At 46.0% G+C, this 18503-nt stretch overlaps 3 protein-coding genes across 8 annotated transcripts in view; 1 reads left to right on the top strand and 2 right to left on the bottom strand.

The window, feature by feature from the left end:
* Positions 1 to 273: 273 nt before the first annotated feature.
* Positions 274 to 6683, top strand: spx (spexin hormone). 2 transcript variants are annotated; one of them, XM_088347213.1, is made up of 6 exons: positions 274 to 858; positions 2868 to 2948; positions 4015 to 4072; positions 4157 to 4219; positions 4864 to 4950; positions 6525 to 6683. In XM_088347213.1, exons 1-6 carry the CDS (start codon positions 853 to 855, stop codon positions 6587 to 6589), a joined length of 360 nt encoding a protein of 119 aa, XP_088203339.1. In that variant the 5' UTR covers positions 274 to 852; the 3' UTR covers positions 6590 to 6683. The 2 variants fall into 2 exon arrangements, with proteins under 2 accessions (XP_088203339.1, XP_088203338.1); XM_088347212.1 differs by lacking the exon at positions 6525 to 6683 and having other exon boundaries at positions 4864 to 5397.
* Positions 6684 to 8137: 1454 nt separating this feature from the next.
* gys2 (glycogen synthase 2) overlaps positions 8138 to 18503 on the bottom strand; it is a 32122-nt gene continuing 21756 nt past the window's right edge. The window contains exons 11-18 of one of the 5 annotated variants that reach the window (XR_015851978.1): positions 14111 to 14224; positions 13138 to 13264; positions 12206 to 12301; positions 11965 to 12128; positions 10940 to 11087; positions 10110 to 10875; positions 9170 to 9250; positions 8486 to 8531 (exon numbers count right to left, since the gene is read on the bottom strand). Coding sequence is in view for 1 of the 5 variants with exons in the window: in XM_088346979.1 (XP_088203105.1) it covers positions 8286 to 8531; positions 9170 to 9250; positions 11965 to 12128; positions 12206 to 12301; positions 13138 to 13264; positions 14111 to 14224 (828 nt within the window). In the remaining 4 variants the exon portion in view is untranslated. Of the gene's footprint in view, positions 8532 to 9169; positions 9251 to 10109; positions 11088 to 11964; positions 12129 to 12205; positions 12302 to 13137; positions 13265 to 14110; positions 14225 to 18503 lie in introns of all 5 variants that reach the window. The other 4 variants (XR_015851980.1, XR_015851977.1, XM_088346979.1 and 1 more) reach the window with 4 other exon arrangements.
* LOC148356115 (insulin-like growth factor 1 receptor) lies at positions 15893 to 18462 on the bottom strand. The gene is made up of 2 exons (XM_088347485.1): positions 18063 to 18462; positions 15893 to 17996 (listed from the first exon to the last, which is right to left on the bottom strand). The coding sequence occupies exon 2, from the start codon at positions 17668 to 17670 to the stop codon at positions 16744 to 16746; it is 927 nt and encodes a 308-aa protein (XP_088203611.1). The 5' UTR covers positions 17671 to 17996; positions 18063 to 18462; the 3' UTR covers positions 15893 to 16743.

The raw sequence follows: 18503 nt of genomic DNA, 5'->3' as shown, positions 1-18503 counted from the left end.
GACTTTTTAGCACTCGTTTACAGTTTCACTACACCATACAGCGACATCTAGTGTCAAGTCCCATTCCTCTGTGATGCTTTTAATCACAAAAAGTCTCCAAGGGCTGCACAGGCCACCACATTTGACTTGAAAACTTTAAGAGACTGCGTCATATTTTGACCACTACACGTGTTGTGTCGTGCAACCAAAAACTAAAAAACTACGGAGATGTAAAGTGACCAAATGGCACCATTTTTCCTCTTCCATCGACTTTCACTAGGGTGAGGCTCGTAGTCCTAAATCAATGCACATTTCTACGATTGTTTTAAAAGACACGTTTATGACGGTGGACAAATAATAGCTACTACAAGCGTCAGATGGCGTATTTAGAAAGCTCTTGTCCTTTGCGGGACCGTGCGTGGCGGGTATTAATTGCATTTCCGAAACCGTAGCGTCTCGTAAAAAAGTTTCAAACTGTAGGCTATCCCGACGGAAGTATCGGAAAAGTGGTATTTGGCGCATCCGTCTCGTCGCCAAATATCAATACTCCGAATTAGGGAAATATTTCTGCCGGGGCTCGTATCGTCGTTCCTCCTCCGCTCTCCGTTATCGTCACCCTGAATCATAGCGGGGCCCGCCCTCGCTTACGCCGGCGTTTTTCATTCAGAAATATTTACAAGCTAGCGCCGGATCGATGGGCGGGCTCCGTTCATTCACGTTCGTTCCCCGTGACCTATCGCCGCCGACATCGAGGAGGGGCCCGAGAGGTCTACCGGGAGACCTCTATAAATACCACCGAGAGGAGGAAGGGGAGAACAAGTCGTCGAGGACCTTCTCTACTTGCGGACGCCGAACCTGCCAGATCGCTCCACCATGAAAGTGAGTAACGTCGGATTCTCGCCTCCGTTTGGTTTCTTTCAGGCATTCCTGGTTAATATGACTTGAATTGGGAACGGGACCGAGAAGATTCCTGAAAATCCGGCCCTTTTCTCATTTTAGCAAAACTTAAACGTGGATTTCCTGCCACTTTTGTTGGATTGGGATTCCCTGCAGGTGAGAAACAAGTGGTACAGCTCACAGGCAACAAAAATATTTTTTTACAGGAAAAAATTAAACTGTTACTACACGGGACAGACTGATATTAAACAGTACCCAGCAACCAAAGGGACAATATCATCACAATATCGCAACAACCTAAAAATAAGTACCCACAATGCTAAGAGAACAGACATACATCACAGAGCACATTATGTTCCAGTCCGGTGCCTTCGCTCCGAAAACGCTGGTCTACTCGCGATCCCAAAAGCCAAGAAGAGATCCGCAGGTCCGAGAGCCTCCATTCGGGCCCCGGTGCTGTCCTCCTCGTGTTGAGGTTTTGAGTTTTTCCCTTGCCCTCATGTAGGTTTTAGATCAGGGGATGGTGTCATAATAATCTGGTCAGTGCAGCCTTTTGAGACTCTTTGATTAAGGGCAAAACAAATAAACAAGACCTGACTTGACACTAAGACCCTTGCAGTGCGTACTGTGTTGTTTCAAGTAGCTTGAAGCTGTTAATATGTTTGCTTGATTTCAGTTTTAAACTCCAGATGGGTCCAGAGTTTTACAACACGTAAAGAAGCACCAAACCCATTACGCGTTGTTTGAATTCTAGGTCATTATTCCTCCTCATGCTGAGGTTTTGAGTTTTCCCTTGCCCTCATGTAGGTTTTAGATCAGGGGATACTGTCATATTCATCCGTTTTGTGATTTAAGGCGTCTCGAAGCCCTTTCTTGAAACTTACATTTTCTGTCCATTGACATTTTGTTCAAAACCGCAAAGGAAAGTCCTGAAATGGAACAGGTTGGACTGCAGAAACGACTCGTGCGTATGATCCAAATCCCGGGCTTTGGGAATAGAAACTGCTAAATGGTCACTCGTGTCACAGGCATGAATCCATGACATTAGTGAAAATATTGTCAACAACGGTGACCTTCATTTACTCGGTTTTGTTATTGTTGGACATAGCGATAGCCTTAAAGGCCATACATCGTGTCCGTAAAGTCATCAATGGATTTCATTATAGTCGGCTCAAGCAAATCAATATTGAAATCCCCACAGATGCATATATCATATTCGCGTGGAATCTATAGCATTCAGGCAGGAAAATCTCTCACCCTTTCGAAAGCAGGACCGATGTGAATTGCGTAGATCCGAGGAGAAACTGTTATGCTGCGGGAAGGGGGGCTTTTGCTAGATTACCCTGTGTGCATCGGGCATTTCACTTTGTATTTAAATCAGTGTAGTGTGCGCGGGCAGGAGAACTGTCTGTTGTTCGGGTGAAACATGCATTCACTTTGATCCCTTCACACCGTTTTTAATTCATGGTACCAGAGTCGATTGTTACAAAACGGAGGAAACGGTCATCCTGAAAGATATAAACGCCAAAAAAAGCACGACGAATGGAAACCTTTTGTGTATCTGATGAATTGGACTTTGTGTGCCCTGTGACTGGCTGGCCACCAGTTCAGGATGTCCTCTGCCCACTGCCCCAAGACAGCTGCGATGGGCTCCCGCGACCCTACTGAGGATAAGCGCTGCAGAACATGGATGGAAGATCAAGATTTATTCTTCCAAATGTAAATGAAAGATTCAAAAGCATGTGGATTGCGTGGACGATTTCACAAATGTGAAACTTCCAAAATGGAATGTATTCTTCATTTTTTAGAAACATGCTGAACCTTATTTTGGGTTAGCAGATTCCTATTTTTTCCTTTTTATTTACAAATTTACAGAAAAATATCTGCTTATATTTGTGGCGGTAATTATGAATATTCAAAGGATATCTCATTTTTTGGAACTCCCTGCAGAACAGAGTGTTAAAATCCCTTCTCCTCTCCAACCTCTGCAGGCTTTGAAGAGCATCTCCGCGTCTTCCGTTCTCACCATCTTGCTGCTCGCATTGGTCACGCAAACCTGGAGCGCACCCAAGGTTGGGATTTCCGCCCCGTCCGACCTGGTTCGAAGCGTCCGTTCGTTCGGTAGTTGCAAGAAGATACAGAATCCCGGGTTAAATATCCCTAAAAGCCATGTAAACGTTGAAAGTGCAGACACGCTAGCTGAAAAAGGGCAACAAAAGTCAACGTTCCCTTTTCACTATTTGACTTCTTGCATTTGTCAAACTCACCTCAAGCGCACCGAAAGGACCGATTCGTGTTTAAAATGTCTCTCATGGCAGATTCATTTACTCGTTTCTAAAAAAAAATTCCCTTCACTAATAATCAGTGTCTGAAATAACAGCCGCCAGGACACCCGGGGCATGCATCTTTTACATCGGGCGTACGGCTTTCAAAAGGTCTCCGCCCGGGAAAAAATAGATCTATTTTGTTTTTATTTCTTTCTTTTTTCAAATCAAACGTTTGCTTTATTCCGATTTTGAAATCTTCGTCCGGTTTGGAAATTTCGGAGCGTCCGTTCGTTTGGCAATTCGCATCGTCGGCAGCCCATCGGAAGACCGCGGATGAGTGGTGAGGAATCGGGCCAAAACCTCAGCCCCAGGAGATTCAATAGAAGCTAAGAAAATGGATGACGCTACAAAATGTAAATGGACATGAAAAGCATGGTGGAAAGAGGAGTTCACGTGGCTCGTAGCGGACGACGCAAACATTGCATGAATGAAGAGGAGTCGATACAGATACATGCAATGAATGTTATAAATAGATTTATAACAAACTTCATTTTAAAGTTTTGTTCTGTTAATCAATCCTTAATACTTAGCAGCAATGTTTTTTTGCGATGAGTGGTCTTATTGCGTTTCAAGTTGTGAAAAATGGGGCAGGCCACTTTTCAGAGTTGTCCGCCCCGCCATGAGTTTCAGACACTGGTTAGAGTTCAACTTTTATAAATCAAATCAGTCAGTGTTTCTAAAGGTACAAAAGCAGTAGTATTGGTGAGTATATTATATATAGATATTTTATTGCAGTTTTTCAAATAGGGACAATCTCCTTTTCACTCATTTTCTTTTGAATGTTTTTGTATTTGGGGTTCCTTTCCGGAAGGGATCTTTCCAGAGGAGGAACTGGACACCGCAATCCATGTTGTATCTCAAAGGCACGCGTACGTACCGCCACGGCCGCCTCCATTTCCGGGACTTTTCCTTCTCCCTCCTGAAGCGCTTGTCGGTTTTCTGCCATTTCTCAGAAGGACGCAGGTTCGTCTCGGAGGACCGCAAGGAGGGAGATCTCTACGACACCCTGCGCTTGGGTACGACCGCACGTCGATCCCGTCGGAATCCCACGGGCGAAGCGCTTTTCCGCCCATAAATTGGCCGAAAAGTGCTCGATAAGAACGTACGGTCTACGATAAGACGATAAAATCCCTTCTTTTATCTCCGTCCAACAACTCAAAACACCTAACGCACACAGGAAATATGATCCTAAAAAGTAATTATGGCAAGGCACAGATCAACCGTGTGAGGAAAATCACCCGAGAGAGGCTCATCCACATCATTGGCGCGTGAGAAGGGAAAAGCCAAAGAGTCCGGATCAGGGCTCTCCCACCTGGTGCCCTCTCGGGGCAGTCGAGGTGACTTGTTCTGAAAATACCCCGCCAATTCGGGGTCATTGTGATTTTCTTGTCAACCTTTGTTTTTTCGTTTGTGGTCGACCGGGTCGAATGAACCAAAATGACTAATGAGCGCAAAGGGTGCCCAGAATGATAGGAATTTCTAAAAGACCTACCAGTTGGGTAGGTCACATCTAGGGTAACCTACCCAACTGGTGGTCATATCTAAATGCCTTTGTCCTTTTCTTGGGTGGACAGACGGATACATTGATATACTTAGATCCTAAAGAAAATCCATTATCACCGCGGGTGATAATCGAAATGTTTATTCTGTATCCTCACAGAGACTCGCAGTCAGAACACCGAGAAGCTGACGGTGGACCAGGCGGCTAGCGTTTTGCTCAACTTCTTGCAGCAGGCCAGAGATGAGAGTAAGACCGAGACTCGAAGCTCCCGAACCCACGGCCCGCGGGCCAAATGTAGCCCGCCGCATTGGCGTTTGCGACCCGCGAGAAAACGCTGAGCACAAGAGAAAAATGAGCCAAAACACGACCCGCCGTTTTAAATAACGCGCACTCGATGCCGTCGAATCCTAGTTTAGCAGCCGACGGGGCTCTATGTGCTGAAAAGCGTTTAGCAACCAGAGAATTTTAAGGAAATCCGTCACAATGTTATTTTCCTTAGAAGTGCCGTTTTGCACAATATGAAAAATATCAAATGTAAACGAGTTTGAAGAAGCTTTAGCCCCTTTCTCTATAATAGAGAAGTGCCGATATTCAGATCAACATTTGGATTGAAAAAATAAAAAGCAGAAAGGCCTTTATATCATCCATTCAATCCTTTCAATTAGTGGTCCTATGCTATTATCAAATAGAATAGAATAGAATCAAACAAAACCAAACATAAATAGAATCAAACTGAATCAAATTGAATTTGATCGAATCGAATCAAATAAAATATAATCAAATAGACTTAAATAGAATTAAATTGAATTGTATATAATCAAATAGAATAGAATTGAATAAAACGGAATCGAAAAAAATAGATAAGAATCGAATAGAATCAAACTGACTAGAATCAAATTGAATAGTATAGAATTGAATCTACTGGAACCAAACGGAATAGAATCGAACTGAATAATGAAATGAATTGAAATGATCTGCATTTCTCTAGCGCTTTTCAAGTCAATGACTTCCCAAAGCGCTTTACAATGTGCTCCACATTTCCCAATAGCGGCCTTGTATTGCAGGCATGTAAGACGCTAACCTGCTCATTGGGGGTATTAGGGGTTCAGTGTCTTACCCAAGGACACTTCCACATGTCACACGGACGAGCCGGGATTCGAACTGGGATCCCAATCTCCTGAGCTAGAATAGGAAAGAATTGAATGGATTCAAACTGAATAGAATAGAATCAAATAGACTTAAATTGAATGCAATCAAATCAAATAAAATCAAACTGAATAGAATCAAACATAAATAAAATCAAATTGAATTTAATCTGATAGAATCGAATAGACTAGAATTTAATAGAATAGAATTGACTTGAATAGAATCAAATTAAATAGAATCAAACTGAATCGAATAGAATAGGAAATAATTGAATCCATTCAAACTGAATAGAATAGAATTAAATAGAATCGAACTAAATAGAATAGAATCAAATAGAATCAAAGTGAATAAAATAGAATATATTGTCATGACAGAGGGTGATGCAATTCAAAGCTGCCCCTATACGGTGCACTTCCACACCCCCCTTTCATTTAAGAGGAACGGAATTGAAAAGGAGCAAAGAATGGAAAAGCGTGCCCCCTTACCGAAATGCTCCGAAAAATAGGTGCAAGTGTACGCGACACAAGAGGAGGGCAAAAACATCTTTTCTCGTCTTAAAAGCCGGAACCGGAAGCGTCGCAAATCAACAGAAACGGGACCTGTTGGAACAAGTGACGCGCGGCTCTACCTGAAATCCTCTCATCGTCTCAATCGATACATTCTTTTTCTTGCAGCGGATGAAAACCCAGAAGAGGTGTACCTTCAGGAGATACCGCTGTGGAAGAGAGAATACTTCTGAAAACGCTGGCATCCGTGTCCTCGCTCGAGGGAGAATTTGGCTTTTGTACATTCTTGTATAGTTCAAACCTCTTCTTTTAATAAAGTGAATTTCAATCGGATCGGAGAGCGTACCCGAATGGATCCCCTTCTTTCTCATCCGCTATCGAGTCGGGATTTCTTAGCGGTGATCGCGAACGACAATTCGGATTCCGGGGATGACTTTTATGTCCGCTTTGATCCTATTGTCTTTATTTTTGTACTTCCTCAAAAGCATTCACGCCATCTCACAATATTCCTTTCCATCCTCACATACATGAAATCGCTAACCCTTAGCGCTAATCGGTCACCCAAAAAAACAGCGATATCGAGCCAAATCTAAAGAAAAAAGGAAACACGATGTCAATGTTTATGTTTACAAAGGGAAGAGAATACGAGGGATTCGGTGGAATTCCGCCGGAACAACAGAGACGAGGGAGTTTGGGCCCGGGACGGCTGAGGAGGAGATCTTGAGAGGGAGGCTTGCCAGAGAAACTGGAGATCTCGGCGTTAAGAAACATACTGAAGCGAAGATTTAGGACTCCCTTTAAGAAAGATGGCTCGAGTGGACGATCTCGGGACGAGGAGGGAATCGGGGAAGGAGGTGGGGGTGGCGGGTCTTGGCCTAGGTGACGTCGGAACGAGGAAAGAATCGAAGAAGGAAGTCGTTTTTGCCGACTGAAAGTCTTGAGGAATCCAAATGATCAGCAAAGTGAGGTGGGAGCCTGGGGTCTATAGAGTAGAGGTGGTTAATTGTCTAATTGCAAACACCTGGGGAGAAGAGAGGGACCGCAAACCACGACCGTTTTGCTGCGAGTAAATAGGCGCTGCGTTGTCTTTGAAAGGTTTGTTTTTGTAAGGGGAATCGCAATCATTAAAAAAGGGAAGAATTAAGGCTGACGGGTATGCGATCGAGAGATTGTTGAGGATACGTAAGCACTTACTGTTTCTTAAAATTACTGGAACTTTAAACCAACGTACGCACACAAAACCTACGGCACCATTTTTTCCTTTTTTGCCTGTAGTAGTTTAAATGTGCAAACTGGGACCGGTCGATGCTGGCGGTGGGACTATTGGTGAACTGGATTTTTTAATGAAACTGGTACAGTGGTTTCTCTACTTAGGAATATCTCTACACACGAAAATTTCAGGTTACCAAGTATGAATGGGAAAAATATTGCCTCTAAGTAAAAAAAAAAAAAAGTAAAAAATACAGTACAGTACATACTGCCATGAGTCGCTCCCAGAGTTTCCTAGACCTAAACAGACTAGCTATCGCTTCAAATCTGTGACCTGGTGCGCATGCGCGTATCCCAGCATGCTCTTCACGTCACCGTCACAGTTCAGACTTCGGAGACGAGAGGGATTCCGACAACACGCAGCCATCATTCTATTAGCCCAAATTAAAGACATTTTGGCAAAATTCCACAAAGTCAGGGAATTTGTGGGAAGGAATCGTCCGACTCGCGCATTTCTCAAAAGCGGACGTCATTGGATCCGTTTTTCAAGAAACACCAGGCAAAAAGGTAAATTCATATTGTGATTATTTCTTTTATTCTTTGTTTTTTATTCCATGACGTTCGTCTCGTTTTATGTTTATTGTGCGGCCATGTTCTGATGCTCTTTCATGAAAAAACATACTGTACTTTTTAGGGGACTTGGAACGGATTAGCGCATTTTCAGGTTAGGAAGCCACTCCCGAGACCGTTTCGATCGCGGTTTTCGGATTCTCCCGGATGTTTCTCGAAGCCTCGGGGCGCGAGACCCAGAAGGAAAGGCGCCTTTATGTTCAGTCGGTCCTTTTCGACTTCCTCGTCTTCGTCGTAGGGTTCGTCCTCCTCGTCGCTGTGGTGGGGCGTGGAGTGGACCGATACGGACGGCGACGGAGGGACGGAGTAAGGCCGGGGATAGCGGAAGCCCTCTGTCTGTGGAGGGCGGGAATGCAAGGATCAGTTATTATTATTATTCGAATAACGGAGAACGAATTTCATTCGATTTTCCAACAGAGTGAGGCATGGTACAAGGTAGGCGGTACTGGGCGGGCTGGCACAGCCTTTCCTATTGGACCAGGTTGTTACCTCCGAGTAAACGCCCCGCAATCGGTTCTTCCGAAAGGCCTCGAATTTCAATGTTGTGTTTTCAAGGTCAGAAAAATGCTGGAATTTGGGGTAAAGTGCTCAAAAGGGTGTTCAATTGTTTCCCGGCAGTCTGACTCAGCGGCAAGTAGCAATAGACATAGGTGGTGCTAGAACTCTTCTGCTCTAGGTAAAAACCGAGGGAAAATGTTATTCTGGCTACGTGATTCGAGCTCACAGTACTGTGCTGAACTGATGACACAATACAGTTAAAGGAGGAACAGCAAATCCCTAAAATTGGAAGAAAAAAATCCTGGTCGTAAGGCAATGTACCGATCGGTGTTTGCGCGCGGCACCGTGACGGCTTGTCAATCACGCAAAGGCTAAGCTGCCAATTAAGGTCCTGCAAACCCGGCTAAGATACGAGCACACTTGGAAACATGGATTCACCTCAAAATACAATATACTTTGTAAACTTTGTATCTGACCTTCAGTGGTGTGGCGGGGTCCACTTGAAACTTGTCAGGAAACGCTCTGCTGAGTGCCAGAAGGCGAGAATGAACGTAGAACTGGAAAGAAGTTTAATCGTCATTGACTCGAACAGGGCGGCACGGTGAATGAGTGGTTAGCGCGTCCGCGGCATAGAGCTGAGATCAAGTCAGGTTTATTTGTGACACCCTTAATCACAAGAAGTCTCTACAGGCTGTACAGACCACCAGTGTGCTATCCCCTGATCTAAAACCTACATGAGGGCAAAGAAAAACTCAAAAACCTCAGCATGAGGAAATGAAGAAACCTTGATGAGCAGGCCGCAGTAGATGTTTCAACAGGCATACACATCATCGACATCATATATAGTTCATTACAGAAGTTGACAGCTTCTTGTCCCAAAATTTTGACCGATGCAGCAGATTCTAGAAGATGGCGTACATCGGGTTCGTGTGCGATACGATGGCTCGAAATTCACGCACCCTCATTCTTCTCCCTCAAAGACAAGAGTATGAGGCCAACATCACTCATAAGCTGTCTTTTAAGCCTTCCACCGCGGATGCAGATTCAATCTCACAGAGCAGAGCTACACCCCAGCTGTTCAAACAAAGCACTGCTTGTCATTTTTCCTCCAAAATACCATGCGACTTATTACTTTTACTAGGTCTCAAGTATGAATAGGGAGCGGGTGTGTTCAATTTAAAGTACACTCTGTCATACTGGTCACTGAAACTCCCAAGATGGCACACCGTGGCAAATAACTCCCTGGGGATCTTGAATCAAAAAATAAATAGCTGCACTAAATAAGGTTGCCCAAAGCTACAAGATGAAGTTGAGCTATAGTACAGTGGCCAAGACCCTTCTGCGTTTTGAAAAAAAATCAGGATTCACTCACAATGGGGCTCGTTTTGGATGTCTAAAGAAGCTGAATGAACTTACACAGGATGTTAGTCTTCCTGCTGGGCATTTCTGCCTGACGCGCCTCCTCCGGCGCCTTTGGAATGCTCGTGTGCCCTGAACACTCGGGCCTGACTGGGTCGTCAGCCGGGGACCACCGGTCATTGACGTTTCGCTCCTTTAACATCTCCTGGTGGCGGAGCGATGGCTGGGAAATCTCTCTGCCAACCCCACTGATGCCCCAGGTGTTACTTGAAGGCCCCCAGTTCCTGTCATTCCTCCACAGCCACAGCCAGAAGCTGCCCTTTTCCGCCTCTTCTGATAGCTCTTTAGTTGCTCTCCGGTTGCCAGCTCCCGTGCATCCAAGGTCTCTGAGCAAGCGGGAGGTTGAGGAGGCATACTGTTGTTTTCCAGCCCGCCTCCCTGCACTCGGCTGCCAGGTCTTCGTACTTGGCCAGTTTCCTCTCGCGTGCTGCCTCAATTCCCTCCTCCCAAGGGACAGCGAGCTTTAAGGAGGACCGCCTTGCTGGTTACAGACCACAGCACAATGTCTGGCCGCAATGATGGGGAACTGCAACTGCCTTTTGAGGTCAACTTTCATTCTCCGTTCGCCGGCCGGCGAGAGGAGCCTTCCAGAGTGTAGCGGGCGAGGGGGCATTGGTGTTTTTGCGAACGTTGTCGCCAGCCCTCGCAAACTGGATGAGGTGATTCGATGGAGGAACCGGCTGACTGTTTGCCTTCCGTCTGCAACCTTCGACTACCTCTGCCAGCTTCTTTAGGACGGCATCGTGCCGCCACCTGTAGCGGCCTTGGAAAAGTGCCATCTTTCAGCTTGAGAGGAGATGCTGAAGGCTCGCGTTGATGGTACGTACTACAGAGGGGGCAGACGGCATCCGTGCCGAACCACAGATGTCGATTTTGGGGGCAGGGTAGCGTGTAGTAGGTTGCCCGGATCAGAAAGCTGAGCCTGGCTCGAGGGATCTTCCACAGGTCAGGCCTGTCCATCACAACCAGGGCGATCTAAGGAAGATTAGCGCAGGAGTGTTGTCAGCATTACTGCAGAGATTGAAGTGGTGGGGGTTCAGCCTGGAAGTACTCTGACCATACACTTTAGGAACTTTCACTTTAGGGTGCACCCACTTTTGTTGCAAAGGGGTTTAGTTATTGATGGCTATATAGTGAGTTGAATTTTAGTGGAGAAAGTCAATTTAGTCCGTTATATGAGCTTTACACAGACTTCCTTTTATTGTGTCAAAGCGTTTTTTATTGTGTCAAAGATTTTTTTCAGCAGGGACTGTTGGATCCCTTAAGCACCCGTGTGGTAGAGGCACCATTTCATGTGGTGCCTCTTGGGCAAGTGCAGCCTGGTGGTTCTCGTCCTTCTCCAGGCCAACATACTGTATATCTCCACTTGTTCTTGAACTGGGAACCTTTTGCGTGACAGGCGAATGTGCTAACCACTGCTCTGCTTGGTTGATTGAATCCCATTCGACTCACAGGTGGGTAGGGGTACCATTTCCTGTGCTGTGTCTTGGGCAAGAACAGCCTGGTGGTGCCCATCCTCTTTCTAGACCAACATACGTTTCCACCCGGTCTCAAACTGGGGACCTTTCGTGCGTTAGTTGAGTGTGCTATCCACTACACTGGTTGGTTGGTTGGATCCCTTAACCACACAGGTTATAGGGGCACCATTTCCCGTGTTGTGTCTTGGGCAAGTGCAGCCTGGGGGAACCTATCCCTCTCCAGGCCATGTTTCCACCTGCTCTCAATTCGGGAACTTTTCACGTTCTAGGCGAATGTGCTAACCGCTGCACTACAGAAACACTTGGAAAAATATATCTATCTATTTCACCAGGCGGTAGAGCAGTCAAAAAGGTTGAGAATGGGATCCACAAACCCGTCCTAGGTATCTCCAGTCCAACAGGTCAGACAGTCTCTCAGCTCTGTTGCGCTGAATGACGCGTTGTCGCCTGGACTGTTGGCAAAAACTGAACATGAAGTGAGTCAGCTGCTGGCAGGACTCGTCGGCAGAACGGAATCGCCGGTCCACGATGTAAATACCTGCCGACGCAAGTCAGCAAAGGTTGCCGGTTTTCCTCAGTAACGAACGAGCGAGCCGTCGGGGTCCGCGTACGTACCGTAGGCTGCCGGGTCCGAGACCTGTTCCTCCACGAAGCAACCGAAACCGGAGAGGTTGGTGGTGACGCTGGGGATGCCCATGACGGTGCATTCGCCTGAAAAAGCCAAAGAAACTTCCACGCGCGTTCGAAAAACCTTCCAAACCGGACCGTCGTACCCGGTGTCGGCCGCGTTACCGGAATAATAAAGACCCAAAAATAAAAAATAAGACAAAAAGTAAAACTCCCCAAAAAAGGAAAAGAAAATTGAAAAAAAGAGAATTGAATTGCCCCGGTTTCAGCTCCATCTATCCTTCCATAGACTCTTAAATATCTACCCCGTCCCTGCTGAAGAAAAACTACCCCACAACACAACGTGATGCTGCCACCACCATGTTTGACGGATGCTTTTTTCACTGTGGTGTGCAGTATTATTACTCTTACGCCAAAGCTAACACTTTGCAGTCAGCCCTAAAAAGATTCAATTTTGGGCTCATCTGACCAGAGCTCCTTGTTCTACATGTTATTTGACAAACGGACCTTTTTATGATATTCTTTCAGTAAGGTTTTTTTTTCTTTCCACAAAAAAGCAAATTTATGCTGTGTTTGATTGATAGATGTCTTATACACAGATTGTCCCAACTCAGCTGTGTATGCCTGTAGGTCATCTTATGTGATCATGGATCCTCTTGGTTGGTACCCTGATTAGTTTTATCCTCGTTTGGGTCGAAAATTTCAAGAGACGGCCGGGCCTTGGTAGGTTTACAAGTGCTTTTACGCTTTCTCCGTTTTGATATCATTTCTTGGTTTCTTGGTATATATAATATAAAATGTCGATTGTAAGTAGCCGGTTAAGGCAGCTTATTGTCACGGCCCTGGAGTAACGGTATGTTACGCGGTAACGCAGCAGAGTACCCGTTACCCAGACCGCACGGCTTTGGTAGTCACCTTACCTGGTGTGTATCCCCAAGGCTCATAGTAGGAGGGGAAGACTCCAAGGTGACAGCCCCGGACAAAATCCTCATAGTCCATTGGCAGTAAAGGACTCGTGGAGGATAGAAATTCTGGATGGAAAATGACCTGCAATCCATTTCAGATCCATTATCCATATTTTAAAAACAGGGTACAACAAACCATCGCTCTGTACCATACGTGGTTGCGCTACTTTGCCGATTTTCATCGTGGATTGTGCTCTGTGTTCTGATTGGCTGGACACTCACCCCGCCCCTTTTCTGCCCGAGTCTGCCTGTGCATCTAATGTTGGGGTCTAAGTTGTGCATGTACGTCAAGCAGCTTGACCAACTTCAATTTCTGTCTCGGCGGCAAGAAGAAGGCCCCACTTTTGCTCCTGGTTTCCTGGATTTCTGTCTTGACGGACTTGGAATCCTCACCCTGGGTCCTCTGGTGGTCAGGTATTTCTGTTCAATTTTGCATGCGGACCCGAACGAAGAGGAGCCTTCCGCATCACTGTCTCGGCAAACGGCGAGAAGTCAAACCGGGAGCGGCCGAGGGGCTTACTCCTAACGGCCGAGACAGGATACCGGGAGCGGCTGAAGGGCTTTCTCATTGTTACTGAGACAGGTGACTAGGTGCGGCCGAGGGGCTTTTTCCATCTTGCGGAGACAGAAACCTAGGCGCTAGGATCATGGATACCAGACCCTAACAAGCAATATCATCTGTAAAGTTGAAACAAATGCTTGCGCCTGTAAATTGGTTTTGTTCTTTGGCTTTATTGGATAATATACTGTTTGATAAATAAATGAAGGTTATTGACTATTGGAGACCTTTTCGGAACCCAACCCCACAAAAACCGAGGGCTTACTGTTGAGCCGAGGTCGGAATCGGGACAAATGTGAAAAGCCGATTCGATCGTGACAAACGGGCAAGCGGAGATCTTACGGTGAAGCCAAAGGAAGAGCCTCAAACCTTAACGCGGTCATTTCTGGAATTGAAGAGGCCGATCCGTCGGATGTTGGCGAGAATGGGGTCGGACCGATCCTCGAGCATGTTGTGGGTCGTCACCGGAGGGAGACCGTGTCTCTGGGAATCGGACATCCATCAGCTTAGAGGTCAAATCCAGGATTTTTTTAAATTCCAGCCCGACCCAACCCGATTTGTTTTAAGGGACCGAGCGCGAAGCAAATTGGACTTTTCGTATGTTATTCGTGAGAACCGGGGAGGAGGAGGGGTGCCTTTGGCCGACTCTCAATTTCGGGTCGGGCTCAGGTCGGGCTCGGGCTCGAGATCTTAACTCTTCGTCCGCTGTTGAATCAAATCCGGTTTAAAAAACAACTTGGAAAACAATCAGGGCTGTTGGCGGACCTCTTTTTATTATTTCTTTCTTCATTTTATTTTTATTTTTTCTTCTTTTGTTTATTTTCCCATAAGCTTTTTACTTCTTTTTTGGCTTTGTTTCTGATTTCGTCCGACATTTTCCTTTTGTGTTTATTTTCATTCTTCTCTTCTTTATTTTTTTCCTAGTTTTGTAATCATTTTACTTGCTTTTTACTCTTTTTCTTATTTTTTTTTTCTTGCTTGTTTCTTGTCTTTTTTGCTCTATTGACCTTTTTTTCTTACATCTTTTATTCTTCTTTTCTTTATTTTTTCCCCTGGCTTTTTACTTTTTTCTGGCTTTATCATGTTTCTTTTTTTTCTTTTCTTTTATGTTTTATCTTTTTCCTCTTCTTTTGTTCCTTTTTTCCTAGCTTTTCTTTTGTGTTTTTCTCTTTTTCTCTATTGACCTTTTCTTTTTTTTTTTACATTTTTATTCTTTTTTTCTTTACTTTTACCCTCGCTTTTTACGACTTTTTTCTTGCTTTATCGTGATTCTTTTTTTTCTTTCTTGTTGTGTTCTCCTTTTCTTATTCCGTCCTTGTCTTTTTTTGCAAGCGGGTACCCTCGAGTATCCAAAAGTAGCTCGACGCTTCAAAAATGCGGGAGACCCCCGAGCTCCGGACTTACGACACACTCATAAAGAGACGGCGGGCCGCCGTAAACGATCCTATGGGCTCGCGAACCGTAGCTTGGACGCCTCGGGCCCGCTTTATTGCAAAAGAGCGCGATAAAACGGGACGCGGCTGGGATGAAACGCTACAAATCAAGAGAGGCTTTTGGCGGAGTATCGACGAGAGGGCGGACTCCGTCAAAGCCGAGGACATTTGTCCCGGGATCCTATTTGCGAGCGCTGGAAATATCGGCATTCCCGTAAATTCCTTCCATTGAGAAAAAAGGAAAGGCCGCCGCTGCCGTCTTTTAAGAGCCCGCGCACTCGCACCGCTCGCCTATTAAATGCGGGAATGTCATTAAGGGCCGGCCTTCCATTCACCTCCGCCTTTCCGTATTTCAATAAGTAGCGACGGACGCCGTTACTCAGGGCTCGGGAAACGTCTCATCCCTTCAGAAAAATAGATAGGGTCGGCGCGGTTAGAAGATTCACCTTCCTAATTCCGAACACTCGCAACTGTGCGTCATTCGGATGGCTGCGGCTACAAATTCCACTTATACAGCGATACTGTCAGGTTTAACCCAACAGATGTACAAAACCTATATACAAAAAGACACAAAGAATCGTGAGTATAACTTACTTGCAAGGAAAATATCCATAGTCTACCCTAAGGCAGTCTGCTGGATACTCTGAAATATTCTTATGCTCCTTGTCTATTTATTGTGCTCGGAAGGCCCTAATTTACATAAGGTCACCTCTGCTAAGGGAAGGGGAGTAATCAAAACAAACAGTTGAGACCTGTTTATACGATAACATGTTATCCATAGCAAACAAAAACTAGGCGTGCCTGCGGTCAGACAGGTCCCTTATCTGGCCGCAAATAAGGTGTTATCCTGTTTCCTCCTTCTTCAAACACAAGCAAGAAAGGCGCATTGTATGCAAAGAAGCTTGTGCAATAGTAGAATAACATCTTTAGAGTTTAAATCCATCATTTCCCTCCTGTTTATTCACTTTGCACTATTTCTCTTTGTCATCCAATAACTTCTTCTCTCGATTTTCAGTTACAGAATCATGTTATGGTACTCATGTTACACTTAGAGGTTAAACTTTGTCGTCTGATTCACCGTAGTCAAAAACTTCTGAAAAAAGATCTGGAAAATGTAAGGAAGTGGCATTTGCCAGGCCAAAAAGGTCCCGGCGACGACGATCTTGAGGTCTTTGCAAAAAAAAAAATGGCGTTGTGGAGGAAGTTCTCAAAGAGCTTGAGAAAGACGCGGTCATCCTTCTCCCGGTCCTTCTCCTCTGGGGTCTTTGGGCAAACGCAGCAAGGACCCTTCTTGGCCCCGGACAATTCCGACTTGGTGGGCTTGCTGATCTCCTCCATGTCGCTAAATCCCGTGGCAGGGATCCGGATCGGGATCTTCAGCTCTTTGGAGTTGTAATTGTGCAGGTATAGCTCTCGGTCTTCTGGCTGCCGCTGCCATCTGACGAGGTAGTAAGTTAGGTTGCCGTTGGGAAAAAGAAGCGGCGACCATTTGACCAGCAGCTTCGTGGATGAATTTGCGTAGGCACGGGGTTCTTTGGGCACGGTCGGCAATGACAGACGAGTTCGAATTCAAATAATGTCACTCTTTGCACCAGGAATGTGCTTGTCCTCCACCCGCAGGGTAATGGCCTTGACAAAAATGGCATACTGGGTCCAGAGTTTGAGGTGGTGAATGGCGACTTTGGGGTCCGTATTATTATCCTTTGGAAGATCCACGTCCACCATGTGCCAGCTGTTGGAACCGCAGCCGTCCTGGCCGTCGAATTCGGTGATGTTCTGAGAAGGGGCCTCTTTGTAGTAGACCATAAAGCTGATAAGGCCTTTGTAATCCCGTGGATGGTAGCGCTCCCACATCAGGCGGATGGCATAGCTGGACGTGCTGTTGGACAAAATCCTGAGGACGTGGCTCACACAACTGGCTCTTTCGCCGTTATTGCGAAAGTCGCCTTCCTGGGGCTTTTCCGTGACGCTGGTTTTTTCCCACATGGTGTGGATCTCAGACATGCAGAGTTTGGTATTGAGGCGGAAGAAGAGGCGTCCCGCACGGATGGTTAGGTTGTGCTGAGTCCAGTCCCAGAGGTTGTGAAGGTGCTGGATGTTGATGTCCAGATTGCCGGCGATGACGGTGCAGTCCTTGAGGGACTGAGCGGCGTTCACCGAGTCGATGACGGAGGTGGAGCAGATTTTGTCGCATAGGCCGTTGCAGGCGCTGCACAGCATCCGATTACTCTCGTTGGTGCGGACCCGGAGGGGCAGTCGGGCATGCACTCGCCCTCGTGGATGACGAAGTGAACGTCGCTGGGCAGGTGAACTTGTGAGCAAAGGTCCATGGTGATGCAGCGCCAGCCCTCGAACTTGAAAGTGCCGGGCGGGCAGTCGGGCACGCAGCGGCCTTCGTGGTAATAATGCAGGCAGGCGGCGCATGCCGTGTCGCTGTTTGCGTGCGTGCAGCTGCCCAGACATTGGCGGTGGCAGCATTCGCCTTTTTCGGTGCATGCGTGCTTGCAACGGCTGGGACACATTAATCGTTGTCCATTCGCAGCAGCTCCACCAGGATGGAAAGTTCTTTTTCCTACCACACTGCAGCACGGTTGTATGCCGCAAACTTCCAGTGAGAGGTTTTGAAGTGACCCTGCAGCGCCCTCCAGAGTTGCAGGGTTGGAGCTCTCAGCAAGGAGTGTCAAATATGGCTTCACCACTGCCGGGTGCAAAAGCATCTCAGCGCCCGTGGGGTTCTTGGAGAAACCTGGGGAACGCCATCCCAGTTGTCTTCCTGAGAGTTCTTTTACTTTTTCTTCTTCTCTTTTGCACATTAAGGTTTTCTTCAAATAACAATAAAAATGTTGCTATAATTGCTACTATCAATTCGCCTACCGCTACCATTCTACCTGCAGATATGCAATTCCTCCTAACACTTCCAGAGTTGTGGACAATCTTCACTGGTTTGAGACGACTGCAAACTATAATTGCAGCCCCCTTTGTAGCCAGACTTCCTCTGAAAGTTTTGTTGAGGAATAACAGCTCTCCAGTAGGTACCACAGTGCTATTACAATGACGCAACTAAGAACAATCAAAGCGTATGCTAAAATAGAAACATCGAAACAGTTGTTTTACTCATGCTTAATTACTTTCTTACAGTGTGTCAAATGAGCTCATGTGTTTTTCTGCAATCTTTACTGCTTTTTATCAGGACCCAATCACCTGGTTCAACTAATTGGCTTTCCTATGGAGACATAAAAAGTGTATCATCGTTCTCATTAGGATCTGCTAGTTGCTTCTGGTGCTGCAACATTTTTCTCATGTAATCAACCAGAGTACTTTCATCATCA

Source organism: Urocampus carinirostris, chromosome 11, assembly GCF_059441175.1.
Source record: "Urocampus carinirostris isolate Australia breed hairy pipefish chromosome 11, RoL_Ucar_1.0, whole genome shotgun sequence".
Lineage (NCBI taxonomy): Eukaryota > Metazoa > Chordata > Actinopteri > Syngnathiformes > Syngnathidae > Urocampus > Urocampus carinirostris.
Note: the sequence above shows the minus strand (reverse complement) of the source record. Positions and strands in the feature narration are given on the sequence as shown.